Raw genomic sequence first — 14,569 nt, forward strand, 5'->3', positions numbered from 1 at the left:
AAGTAAGAAATTTCTTAAACAGTTCTAAATGGACAAAATAATCAACAGTTTACTGTTTTAAATGAACAAACCAGGCTTTTCTTCAGTTCTAACAAACTAGTCAGTCTTTCTTATTTCCAGTTCCCCTGGATCATGCAGGCTACCTTCTAACAGGTCTCACACACTTCTAATTACACTGTGGATTTAAAACCAAAGCTTGGAGGTCCTAGTAAAAATGTCTCATGAAATTATTTCTGTCTTATGTCCAAACCTGAGGGAACTATGGGGAAAAGCGTGTGTAAGGTCTTAGAGCACAAAATATTGGGAGGTTTGTTTACAGGTTAAAAGAGCCCAGCACAGGCATGTCTTCCACAGTGATCTTTGTATTTAAAAGAACACCAGGAGATTAAATCTCCCCATCTCCTAAAACTGTGGGTGGAGTGGTTTTTTGTTTTGGTTAGACTTGGTGGGGTTTTGTTGTTCGATTTGTTTGCTTTGTTTGTTTTGGTGGAGTATTCTGCTCGGGGTTATTTGTTTGTTTTGAATCCTTTTAGGTTCTTTATGTCATTTCCTCCAAACCTACTGAAGATTTTAAGAAATAAAGGGAATTCAAGGACAGATGATGAAAGTGATTAGAGGCTTAGAAAGACACACATATGAGGAGGGATTATTAAAGTCTGCCTTGCCTATAGACAAGATCAATGGGAGGGATCATAAGAGAGACACTGAAAATGAGAAGAGACATTCCACAGAATGCTTTTTCATCAGTAGAAAGGAAGTGAATTTCTGGGCTTTTTTTTTAGTGTAAGCCTTTTATATGCATGATCACGTAAGAATTAAATAATCCAAAAAAACCACTGATTCTGCTGCTAGTATCAGTAAGGCTGAAAGAACAAGAAGCTTGAAATTAGTTTCTCTATTCATTAATAAGCAAACCACACCTGTTCCAGGTAAGGTTTGTGTGTTTGTTTCAGATAAAGGAAGCTTCTTACAATTCTGTTTTCCACTAATAAAGAGAAAGTTCTGAATAAGCTCCAATGTGCAAGAAATCAATTGGGACTTCTCAAACGCATCTGGTACTTGCTAAAAGCAAGCAGACTTCTACATAGACTGCTGATGGGTTGCAGTTAAGGAATTTATGTGTTTTAGTTGTACTGGAAAAGGACTTTTCTCCTCCAAAGCCATACATGTAAATTTATAGTCCTGATGAAATGCAGAGGGTTCTTGTTCAGTAATGGGTAAGACATCAAGAGTGAAGAGCAATGTCCTGATCAACAGATTAAAAAAAAAAAAAAAAAAAGAAAAAAAGATAGCTTTAACAGACCCTTACAGAGCCTTGAAAGGCAGTCCTGACACAGTGCTCTTGAAGTAAAAGTCAGCACAGTGAGGCATGGGTTAGCATAGCCAGGCTAGTCTGAGCTTCAGGAACGTGAACTATTGCAATTGGATAGACCTCTGCATGGACTTACTGATCAAGAAATATAGTGTGGCCAGAATCTCAACACCCTAGTCTTCCACAATGCTTACTGCAAAATCAAGTCCCTTAAGAAAGCACTATGACACTTTTTTAAACTATCCTGCCAGTTACATTCCAGCAAGAGCAGTACTTTGTTCACGACAACTAAATATGCAGCTCCTGTTCCAAAATTGTTTTACTTCATATCTTAGGTCCTGATTTTGAATGTTTTTCAAAGATTTGTTTTGAAGCGTTGCAGGAATCAGCTAGTAGTGGATGTTAAGCACAGTGAAGCTGCAGCAACTGGCATTAGCAGAGAAGACAGGAAATGTTTTGCAGGGCTGTACTGTCCATGGATTTCACCTGCACCACCCGAGCAATCTGCAGTAATCCAGATTATAGCGACCAGATACTATTGGCAAGGAGAGGCAGGCAAAATCTTCTGGAAGGGCACCCTTCCTAATCTGGAGAGGGATGATTTTCCAGAACTAAGGCAACTACATGGCTATAAATTTATACCCACCACATAAAAGCAGAACTGTAAGGCACTAATTCCATTACACTTCATGTAATAGTGGTTTTATACCCCACTCAGCACTGCTGTGCATGGCATAGCTGGACTCTCTCGTGATTCATCCAAGGAAGAGAACATCCAAGAAGAGAGAACAGCCTCTCCTTCAAAATATTTGGCCTTCAGCAGCAGCAGTGACTCTCCTAAGTTAAGAATGATCCAACTATACCTAAATAAAGTATTTCCTCTCGTTCAGCCACTAGGAACATCACACAAAATGTGACATATGGAGAATTATTAGCAGAACCCACAATATCTTATAGTTCAAACGGCCTCAAAGAAGAAGGTTTTGAGCAGACCTGTTGCAATACACTGAAGAAGCTTTTTGGCTGCAGCAAAAATGTTTAAATCCCCTTGGACTCTACATTTATAAACTCCAAAGGCTGTATTTACAGTAAATTGTTCCAGCACTTCTGCAAACTAAATTTAATGATGCCTTCCTACAGTACACACAACAGCTATTCTGGAACTGTTATTTTACCTGTCCAATGAAAAGGTGTCACTTTCTCATAAGGAAAATCCTCAGCTGGGCTTGGCAGACATGCAGTAACCTGTAGGCTGGAGAATTCCTTTAACACCCACCACCTAAAAACTGGACTCAGTAGCCTGTTTTATACAGACTAGGAGATGCAGCCTCTACTTTAACACCTCTCTTTTCCTCAGACTTTATTAAATGGATCTCACCTTACTTACAACATGTCCTATCCTGCTACCAAATCCAGCTCGAAGGCATTCTTCACACAGCAAGCCTCCCTAGTCTGCTCAGGCTCTTGAGAACCCCACCACCAGCTCTGTATTGTTGTGTCCATGCACTGCATTATTCTTCTCCAACCATGTTCTAGAATAGCAGCTTTAACTTCAGCTGCTCTGAAGATTTTTGTTCAGTCTCTAACTAAAAACCAGCATTCTAATTTCTTGCTTTTTTCTACATAATAGAACCAGTTCTTGCTGCTCCAGTGCGTGACCATTTCTACTCCTACGGCTAAGGCAGTAAGAGAAACATTGAAGTTATCCAGGCAGTTTACCCAGGAAAAAATTCCAATTTGTCTGGACTAAGCACAAACAGATTAAATACAAGGTCTTACCATCATCTGGAAGACACAACATGCTGCTACCATACCTAGCAATTACTTTACAAGTTCTGTGATATTTGACACAACTTGTAAAGCCCAAACCCTGGAGCATCACAATTACATACAACTCTAAACTTGTATAGAGTTCTATTTCCAGCCCTCATGGTCACAGGAAGGGAAGATGACACTAATTCTGATTAAAAAAAATCCAAATCAGACAGAAGACCAATGCTATTTTAAAATCGCCTTAAACATGAGAATTTTTTTTTTAATGTCAATACACAAGTACAAAAAACAACACAATATTAGTCATGATACTTTATACTTTTAAGTAAAACAACTAGAGTAGGGAGTAGAATTTAACCTTCAAATATGCCAAAAATTATGAAGATATGCAACTTTTCTCCATGGCCACACTTAGGTAGGTAGTCACTATTCTTACAGCAAGATCAATGAAAGAGAAACTAATTAGTTCAACTTTCAACAGTGAAGAACACAGGAAATGCATAACACTGTTAACTCCAATATGACTAGCATGTGTGACCAGCTTACAGTGTGAAGAGCATTGTAGATTCCAGTAGTAATGCTACAGCGTAGAGGGTTACCTATTTTAAAAATATTTCATTATTCTGAAGCAATCTGGATCACACCATCTCCTTTTCATCCCTGTGAATTAATGGGCAGGAGGGATGGATAATACTGCTAATGTGCAGTACTGGAAAATAAAACACCCAAAACCCAAAATCTTCACCCCAGTCACATCCCAGAAAAGATCTGGCCTCACAGTTGATTCTTACACTTCAAACCATAAGTTCATTTGTTGTCAGACCCAGGATCTCAGCACAGAAAAGAAAACAGAATTTCTACCAATATTCCAAGTCAGCTAGAGCAACCTCGTTTTTCCTTTCCTGCAGTGCATGGGAAGAAAGAGCCACTTTTTACACGTTTTTGAACTGAACATTTAGGTAAGAACTTTAAACTAAAAGCAAAGTGCCTTCATCAACGGAACACTTACCATAAAAGCCACTAAATACACTAAAGGATCACAGCTCTGCCTACACATGTTTATGTTTATATATATACCATATGAACAAAACACAAAAATAAAGATGAACTTGCCAGGAGACTAAGAAAAACTATTTCATAAAGCCATACATCATGGATATATATTACATTCTTACTTTATCCCTACAACACACAGGTGCACTTTTTCTGTCAAGTTCCATTCCTGCCACAGCCCTCTTTTAACTTCATAAAAGGAACCATAATAATTCTCTGCTGCCAGATACTATCACCTGCTCCAGAGTTTATTAAACAAACCTTGAGAAACAGAACCAAGCCCCAGTATTCACCACTGTGATCGAGAGAGAGTCACGGCATTAAATCATCGGCACTGTTGACTCTAGTGAGTAAGTTCTCTATTACACTTATATCCCTCTGGTTTCGATTGCGGGGATACCTCGAACATTGGTTTCTATGAAGTCAATATCCAGTTTCATTTCATTTTCCTATACCAAAAAGCGTTCAGAGCATGAACGTGAAAGAATCACACAGGAAAACCCTTCCCTTTAGCTCGTCAGCCTAGGAAACGCGGAGACCTCACGGGGAAAGTGCTGCAGGTTGGCGGCTGCCTGTCAGAGCTGGGCACCCCAATCCCCCCGGCAGCCCCGGCGCCGCCGCCTCCCGGGCCGCCGGCTGTCTCCCGCCTTACCCTCGTCTTGCGGCGCCGGTGCCGCTCCGGGTCCGAATACGTCCTGTCCACGGCGAGCGCCGTGTCGCTGCCCGGCATGCTTGTGCGAGTGTTTGCGCTGCTGCTGCTGCTCTGCCCGCTGCCCCACGGCGGGCGCGGTGCCGCCCAGGGCCGCCCAAGCACCAGCCCCGCGGCCGCGGGACCGAGCGGGATCGGGATCGGGGCCGCCGGCGCCGCACGGGAGCGCCGGGCACGCCCCGCCCGCAGGGCTCCGCCCCGCCCGCTCCCCAGCCCCACACGGCCGGGTCGGCCCCTCCGCGCTCCGGGTCCCGCCGCACGGGCCCTGAGGGGCCCCGGCTAGGGCGTCCCCCTCCTTCGAGAAAGGAAGGACGCCTGCGAGGGGATGAAGGTGGGAGAGAGCTTAGCCACAGGGACTGGGCCAGAAGTCCCTTCGTTTGTTTAATTTTCAAGGCCGTCTGTTTGAGGGGACAGCGGAGCTCGGACACGATGATATCCCGGAGAAATGGCTGGACAGAGGGATGACAGTTCCTCCTGCTGACTGCCGCTGCTTTGGGTCCGATCCAGGTCTTGGAGGGAGTTACCATCAAGCAATCTCGACTTGCCTTAAAACAAACCTAAACCTTGTGGCCACAGTGAAACCTCACAGCATATTGTGAGCCTAAAGGTTCAGAAGTCCAAAGGGGAAAGAAAGGAAGAAACCAGAAGCATTGTCTTGTCAGTTTTGGGCAGACTCACTTGTAAGGTTTTGACTTCGGCAGCCTAAGGTACCAAACAACAACAACACTGCCGCTTGAAAGCCCTTCATACCTAGAAGCTTCCACAATAAAATTGTATCAACATTCTGTCAAACCAACTAAATAATCCGAGCTTGAATTTTCCAAAGTGTTCCGTAGAGCAGCACAGCAACCAATTCAGCCTCATTTTCTGCACATAACCTATGTGAGATAAATCCTTCAATATCCTGGCACAGGGGAGCCTCAAACCTTACTTCTGAACGCTCAAGGAAAACTTGTTTTCCAGGGCATGTGTATGCCATGCACTTAAATTCCTAAGAGTTGAGTGGAGCTTCTGACTGATCTTCACATTTCTCTTCAGACTTTCTATGCTGAGGAATGCATTTAAGTGACACTTAACACATTTTAACCCTTTGAAAAGTGCAAGTAAAATATTGTTTTATAATCAGTAAGTAGTAGAGGAAATGTATTTCTTTTCCTTTCTGAAATAAACAGACTTGTTGAGTTACCACCGCTAATTACACAAGTAAATCTGGAGTTCCTTCAGGCCAACTCTTGCAGGAGCAGCAGGATTTCACCTTTTAGGTGCAGTTGCTCTCATGCTCATGCACAAGTCCCACTGCTTTTTTTCTCTAGCTGGAGACAGCAACAGTCCCAAGGCATGTGGGTATATAAACATACTTAAATATCAACACAGTTAACTACCCTAGGAGGACCTTGCAGCTTTAAAAAATGTTTCCCTGTTGCCATTAGTTTGTTTTATTGGAATCATATGTTCCAACATAACAGTACTGTCAGAGGCTAATTATCTGACATGAGGACCTCAATAGCGTTTTAAAGCAATGAGGTCTTCATAAATAAAAGACCTGGAATTCTAAAATAAAAAGAAATACTACAAGACCTCACCCTCTTGGCAGGTGTTTCATCTTCAACTCTAACACCAGTTTTAACAAAGTTATCCCAAAGTAAACAATGAGTGGGTTTACTAAAGGAAGCACTATTTTCCTAATGCAGTATTCAAAGTACCAAACTAACACTAGATACTGCACACAGATGGTGACTTGCCACCCTTCCTATACTTCTCATGAAGCTGAATGAGTTAGCTGAAGTTAAAAGGCTGCTGGGAAAAAAGCAGAAATAGAAACTGTTTTTTCAGCCCTTCAGCTCAGACATGAACATTAATTCATGTGCCAGAGAGTAAGGAACTCTGGAGGTAAAGGTGAGTAAAAAATTAAATAGGCAAATTTTGTGGGGCTTGGGGTATTCACTGAAGAAATAATTGGACATTTCCAAACAGGAATGTGTGGTTTTCAGCACCTAGGATGAAACACCCTTATTTCCTCAGAAACTTTCAGGGTTTTTTTAAAGTCTTGCCAGATATAGTTGATCAAAGCACAGAAAGGGTAAGCAGTTGGAATAGGGACACATAAAACACTGCAACTGCTTGATGTTTTAGTAATAGAAGGCTTACTATAAATCATACTTTATTCAAAAGTTTAAGAGTTTTATTTACATATCAGCTTTATTTAAATAGTACCAGCAGACTAGCCACAAAATGGTGAAACTTCTCTTGAAGATAAAAAGAGGCAGGAATATGCCATATACATTTAGAGGTAGTATCAACATGCAGACTACTATATTTTCAAAGAAAGCTCTGTCCTGATGTAGCCTCTAAGAAGAGAACATAGTATAGCTGGTTTGTAAGGCCCAGTGCTGCATTAGTCACCTTCCAAGCAAGCCTGTGGATCTGTTGCTTGGGCACTGCTCTCAGTGGTGCATACCAGAAACAGCAGCTCCAGCTCCTGTGCCAACAGTGAAAGCCCTGGCACTGGGTGGCTCCTGGAGGAGCTGTGACCACAGGACAGCAGGCCAGTCCATTGGGAACAACTGCTGCACACAGCAGCAAGGTATAGTGGAGGACAAACAGCTGCTTGGGTGGAGACATCTGTCCCATGGGTCAGGAGAGTCCTTCCACACAAGCTGAATTAGAAGCCATTGTAATTCATTGTAATTTTGACAGTGTCTGCAGGTGCAACATCTAAAAAAATGGTTCTTTTCATATGTTGGACTTAAATCATCTGTGTCTTCAGAACTTATGTCAAACTGTGGTGCAATGCAATTCTCTAACCAACGGCTGCTCTTTTCCCCCTTTATCTTTCCTTCTCACACATGGGCCACTAGGTCCTTCCTGAGCTGGAGCAGGAGCAGGTTCTTTTCCTATGCCACATTTGCAGAATGCATTCTATTTGGCTTGGTTGACAAAGACCACCTGCCCTTCTCTTGCACACACAGCTGGTTGTACAGCTCTCATTCCTCACTCCAAAGCAGAGACGTGATGTCCTGAACGTGGCAGAATACTGCACAGCACAGTACTACTGAGAGCTTCACTGGGTACTTCTCTCACTCTCATTTTCAAAAGCCCACAGAGTTTAAATAAATGTTCTTCCCACACACTGCACCTGCTCTCTACTAAACCTTAACTCCACTAAAGCAAATTCTTCCAGATAGCAGCAAGAGCATGAGCTGGACTCACAGTGACTTAGATAGAAATGGTAGTCCAGTTTCATTCTCTTATCCTTTGTTCTTCTCCAAAAACATTTTAAACATTAATTTCTGTTGCTTAAATTAATGATAAAATGTCATATCATTCCAGCTGTCCATTTTGCCAATTTTAAAGTTCAAATGCCTCACTGAGTGCCCAGCAGTCAGTGCCCATTCTTTTCCAGTCCTTCTCCTCAGTTCAGCATGCTGGCCTGATCCACAATGCTCAACTCTTGGTATTTACATTATTTTGCCTACCTTATTAAAGTGACCTTTTAAAGAGCGATGCCTATTAGGAGCAGAAGGTCTAGTAAAGACTTATGATCACTGTACAAGAGTATTCACGACGTTATTTGGTTTTCAGAGGGACAGACACCAATACTGCAGTTGCCTGTATTGCCATGTTTTAGGAAAATGAAATCTCTGGAGGTGCAGCAGAGGCACTGTCCAAAGGAGGCCTATCAGCTGGAGCCTGAGCTTTCTCAAGATGATTCCTGTCTCACTCTTCTCTTCAGAGACTGCACCTTTGCCATCCATTTTTTGTCCCATGACTATGTGTAATGCCTGCACAGCAGACATACCACTCCCACCTACAACCTATAAATTTTCCACGCTGACTTATGCATAAGCCATGGTGGGACCAGAAGTGCCAGTGCACTTTTGGGATTGCCTAACAAAATCCAACTCCCACACAATACAATCCCCTAGATGGTGTCACGCACACATACTGGGAAGTAACAAAAAAGACCCAAAAAGACCTTTGTAGAGGAGGAAAATATGGAAATTCTTTCATTTGGAGGCTGGCTCAAGGTTTGGCCCCATTCTCTTTCTAGTTTTATCGTGAATCTGAGTCTTGGCAATTTACTTTTATTCTTTGGACTTCTACTACCCTATCTGCAAAAGGGGAAGCATGGCACACCTTTCTCATGTGGAGAACCTTGAACTCCAGAATTAAAAGTGCTATTATTGAATGTTGTGTTCTAATGTTCATGGGGGGAAATTAAATATCTGATGTCAAAGGTATGTTGGCAAAGGTACAATCAGGAAGAAGACAAAGATCCCTTTTCCCACAATGGTAACATCTGTACTCTAAACAGGATACTGGGACTTCTTTTAAGAGACTTTTTAACTTGTCCTCCAAATCTTTTTCCAAAAGCTTTCATCAGCCAGCCTCCAGGGAAAGGGTCTACGTGAAAAGAAATGGTTAGTCATTTCCAAGTCTGAGGTCAAGTGGGATAGTGCTGAGTGGCATTGGTCTTGCAGTTAGCCCTGAGTGCACTGTCACAGTTCCCAGTTCCTCTGCCAAAGCATAAGCTTTTCACACTCACAGCAAAGGAAACACTCTGCTGGTTTGTACCCAGCACAAACTACCAGGGGATCACATCAAGACTTGCAGATTGTATTGCCAAGCTCTGACAAGCGTTCAGAAGATGTTGATAAACTTTCAGATATCAAAATAAAATTTTAAATTAACCCCTCTCCTCCTGATTAAGAAATGTCCTCTTCTGATTAAGAAATGTTTTATCAGTTTTCACAATAGAATAGCTCTGGAAAGTTTGAGTATACACAGCAAGAAACTGCAAAACAAAGACTTTCATATATTAGTGAGATGCACTTATAGGGAGTGAAGTATAGAGAAGCAAGTAAAAAATTCCAGTTCAGGGTAACAGAAGTTCTCACTCTTTCTCTTTTTCCCTGCATACTATTGTGTGTCCCTTGCAGTATGATGAATTTCCAGGCAATTTCCAGGCCTTTCCTCATTCTCATACAAGCTAGGAAAATTCAGCTACATAATTCCTCACTGCTGCTGCTGAGTGACAGCGATAGTGCAAACAGTACCTACTAGATGGTGGCAGTGTTTTGCATTTCAAATGCTGTGAGTAAGAGCCACCTTTGTAGCAGACTGAAATGCCAACTGTTCTGTATACCCAAAACTCGCCTGGAGCCCAGCTATTTACATTAAAGATAGTCCATGTTGCAGAGGCAAGTAGAGAATTCTCCCTCTAGCAACATGAATGGTTGCTGCTCATCAGCTTACAAATTTTCTTCTGCCTCATAGTATGTGATTTGTGGCTGCCTGAGAATGAATGTATGCAGCCTCTTAGTCCCCAATCAGCCACTTTGACATTGTCACAAGGCATGCAGGACCAACAGCTGCAGCCTGCTGGCACATAAAGGTGTACTCCCTTCCAAAACACAAATATGAACTTGCATCCAAACCATTCAGGCTGTTGCCAGAAGACAACCAGTCTCAATCTCCTATTACTTCATATTCTGGTGGTTATATCAGGGCAACATTTTATCTCAAATTAAAACAAGCACACTAGACACAGCCCATGAGTACAAGAATTGCTCTTGGAATGTGCCACCCTAACCCAGTCTGCGAGCAGCAGCGCCTGCAGTCCCCCTGAGGTGGCATGTAGCTGGGTAGGTGACATCTGAGCTCCTAAAGGCTCTGTAAGTTAATACACTGCAGCTTTCACTCTACTGCTCTATGGCCATAGCTGCACAGAATCCCAGCTCAGTTTGTGGCTGAGGGCTGCACACAGAGATAGCAGACAGTGCTGGATAGGAACCTGTCAATTTTTATTCATCTGTGAGGTACATTGCATGGTGGTGGCTCTGTATAAGTTATGTCATGCTAAATGTGTGACATCAATTATTTCCATATCAATCAACAAAGTCAAATGCAGAATTAGGACTCGCTTGCCAGTCAACCAGAAAATACAGATGGGTTATGAGAGGACAGAAAAATTAATGATTATACATGTAAGCCTACACCTTGTCCTGGTGAGAGTTGTTGCAACACAGCCCTTTGAGTTTATTACAGTGACTCTATATACAGAAATGCAAGTTACAAGGACATGAAGTTCAAATTCCCTCACAAACGTAAAAGATGATCACCTACAATCATCTAACTGTGGAAATTTTCCAAGTGCCTGATTTTAACAACAAATATTTTAAAGGCAAGAAATTCCAAACAAAAAACTCCAGAGCACAGCATAGGTATTTCTATTATACTAAGTACATGAGTATCAGCCATTTTTTTAAGTATCTAGCAACACACTTCCTTTACATATCTAAATACAGTAATATGTCAAGAAGCCACTTTTGGCTTGTTACTATAAAACTTTAAACAAATAAGTGTGTTTTTAAAACAATATTAATAATAATTCTTTGGGGCTTTTAAAATCATGATTTAGTAAGGTATTATTAATTACAAAATTTGGGGGACAGTCTTTCACAAACTGAAGTCTTCTGCTTTATTCTTATACAACCAATGAATTATATGAGATACCACACAGTACCATTGTCTTATCCTTGGGACCTGAGCTGAGCACGAACATATAAGCAGCAGCTCATTCTGCAATATTTTTGGAAACTGTATTGACACAGTAGGGTCCTAGTATTTTAGGAGCAGTTCCCCCTGAACTTCCATTACTGGAAAACATTACAGCATGAGATCACTAGAGAACAGAAAAGACACAACATGTCCTAATAAAAATTCCTATTCTGCTATATAGCAATGCAATTTTCTGGAACAAAATTATTGCCTTTATGCCCAGCATAACTGTAACCAATCTTTTCTTACTAGAATTATATATATGGAGGGTAGGATTTCTTTTTATTTACCAATACAGCTATGTCTGCAAAGCATTTATACATAAATCAATCCTAAGCTAACAAAAGGAAAGAGAACCTCAATGTCCACAGACATCTGACAGGACACAAGACACCCTGCAGAGACAGGCTGCTTTGGGGCTGGAATAAACTGAAATTCCCTTCCCTTTCAGTGCCCACCAATAAACTCTTCATCAGCTGGCCTCAAGTGTCACTGAAAAATGAAGCTGTCTCTCTTCTTGCCTTAAAAAAAAACCCAACAAAACCAGTTTTGGCAGCTGGGTTTGGGTTGGTCTGATATGGAGGGTTGCAAAGCAGTTGCCTCTGCTTCAGCTACAAGTAGCTCCCCACTTCTGATTTGTAACCACCTCAGGCTCACAATTTTACAGATACCAGAATTTTCAAGCTCAGACAGTATAAAGGCATGATGTTATCAACAAGAATCTCACAGACAAACACTTAAATATCAAAAGAGAGGAAAAAACTGTTATAGGTCTACCAGTGTTCTTTTACAGGGTTCCCTTAAATTTATTTGTGTTTGTGTGTTTATGTCCCACACATATACACAACCTTATCAACAACTTTATTTTAAGTATTGTATGGGGAGAAATTTAATATTCCTGCTTGTTCATTGTGCTAATACAGATTACCTCACGTAGGTTTTGAAACACTTGTTAATTAGGAGTCTCAGAAGAAAGTATTGGTGCAATAAATAAACTAATAGCAGTATAAAGACCATAAAAGCAACAAGGTATATATCAATAGTAATTAAGATTTCTAGGGCACAGGCACACAAAAGTTACAACAAAGTAGCACAGCCAAGAAAAAGTCCTATTACATAAGTTAAGACAAAAGAAAAAAGTGGTATCACGAACACATGGGACCTGACAGATTCTACTTTGCATTTCTGACCCTTACTAATTCCAATCATTTTCAGCATTTCAATCAGAGGTCTGATACAACCACAAAACAACAGACTGAATTCTTCATTTACACTCTCCAGAATCTGGCATTTCTTACAATAAAAGGTTGTCTTTTTTTCTAAACAGTTCATTTTCTCACATCTTCTTTCCTTTGAGACATCAGATCATAAACCTTGTCCAGTTTGAAAACTAACAGGAAAATATTAGTAAAAATTATTTTGCATTTCTACCATAAGTTTTCACAAAAATAACCTACCATTTTCAGCAGTTCTGTCTCATTACACTGCACCTCTAGGCACGGCTTGAGGATTTGCTTGAGCTGAAAGGCTCAGGTTCTGCCTTAGCTGGTGAGCAAAGCCCTGCTAGTCACACACCTGCAGCCCTGCTGAGTGCACAGCCAGCAGCAGCCAGCAGGTACAAAAGGGTGCTCTCCACATGCCCCTTTCCCAGGTGAAGGATGATCCCAGTCCCAGGTGGGGCCTCCCCAGCACAGCCACCAGCTGACATCAGCGGCCTCGGATTTATGGGCACGGGAAGGTATCCAAGGCCTCAGGGCCATAAAAACAAATGGCTGGGTGGTGATAGTGTGGAAGCAGCCCATGCAGGCTGTCCACAGCAGTAACTTGGGCAGAGGAGTATTCAGACTATGTAGTTAAGCTGCAACAACAACCACTGACTGCTTGGATGGCACAGCTTCAGTTAGTACGTAGAACTGATGGCTAGTAGCCTGTAATGCTACACATGTAGGTAATATCAGGGCAGAGAGATGTACCCTTAATGCCTGTGTTTAGTCTAGAATCTTATCCTTTAAAGCTGGCTTGTAATTTAGATTCAACAACAGTGAGCTGCTCTGAGAGCTGGTGCAGGTGATAGCTATTTCTGTCAAAACAAAATAAATTATTACATTGTGAAAATACATATGTCTGAGTTTTATTAGCTCCCTCATCATCTACTGGCACATCTACTCAAGCTGTGGTGTTGACTCAGGAAAGTGGGCAGGGAATCATGCTTGGGGGCAGAAGGCAGAACACAGAAGACATCAGCAGTAAAAAAAAGCTAATCATGTATTGCATTTTTAGCTGACAAAGATTAAATTGTGTACATAGGGTACACATGTATCCAAAAACTCTTAATGTAAAAGACACAGAGTCAAATCTTAAGTCAGCCTATTACTTATGAAAATTTGTAAAATCATGGGCACCCCAAAATGAACTATTTTTTTTTTCCTAATAGAACTTCAAGAACAGCTTGAATTAGTTAGGCTTTGGAAGAATAACAAGCAGCTTCATCCAAGCAAAAACCTAGCAGAAAGCTTCAGTATGAATTTTCTGGTAGAGCTGAGATCAGCAATTATATCTGAATATCATAATACCAGCTGCTGAAACTAAGATGAGGGAAAGATGAAAACTAGCAGAACTGCTTGAAGGACCAAAAATGCAAATGTGGCATTAGAACATCTGTGGAGATAAAGCACCATACATAAACAATCATCTGGTTTTGAAGAAAAGAGAAATAAAACTTTCTATATAACTAAATAGCTGACCCAGCAGAAATATGCTCATCTTCTCCAAGAATGAGTCATCTCCAGGAGATGTTTCACTAAATCTCTACAAACTTTTCTCTTTGATACTGGTAACTTTGCTACTGCTAAATTTCCTTTAGTTATCTGAACTTCATATGTCAGTCTCCAGAACTAGAATGTATTTATTTTTCTAAGGCATCCAATAGTATGAAATGAGGGTGCATGTATACACAATTCAGCTTCACTGATAGAGAAAAGAAGCAGATAAATTAAACTAAATCAGCAGGGAATCCTTCTATTCCTCTGTAGTGAATGGGGACAGCAGCAAATAAACATGAACAAGTTAAATAATGTCCCTAAGCATTTAAATAGCTTGAAGTGAATAATCTTCTTAGGATGAGAATAAAAACAAACAAATATTCAGTAACTCAGCATGAC

General features: G+C 41.1%; 1 protein-coding gene across 5 annotated transcripts in view; it reads right to left on the reverse strand.

Annotated features, from left to right (window-relative positions):
* The window catches only part of TMCC3 (transmembrane and coiled-coil domain family 3), a 132,810-nt gene that overhangs the window by 39,967 nt on the left and 78,274 nt on the right, over positions 1 to 14,569 (reverse strand). Inside the window, exon 1 of one of the 5 annotated variants that reach the window (XM_064702069.1) lies at positions 12,866 to 13,104. The exons of 3 other annotated variants lie outside the window; for them this stretch is intronic. In XM_064702069.1, coding sequence (XP_064558139.1) covers positions 12,866 to 12,868 — 3 coding nt within the window. In that variant the 5' untranslated portion in view covers positions 12,869 to 13,104. Of the gene's footprint in view, positions 1 to 4,790; positions 5,009 to 12,865; positions 13,105 to 14,569 lie in introns of those variants that run through there. One more of the 5 variants, XM_064702066.1, reaches the window with a different exon arrangement.

This window comes from Zonotrichia leucophrys, chromosome 1A (genome assembly GCF_028769735.1).
Source record: "Zonotrichia leucophrys gambelii isolate GWCS_2022_RI chromosome 1A, RI_Zleu_2.0, whole genome shotgun sequence".
NCBI lineage: Eukaryota > Metazoa > Chordata > Aves > Passeriformes > Passerellidae > Zonotrichia > Zonotrichia leucophrys.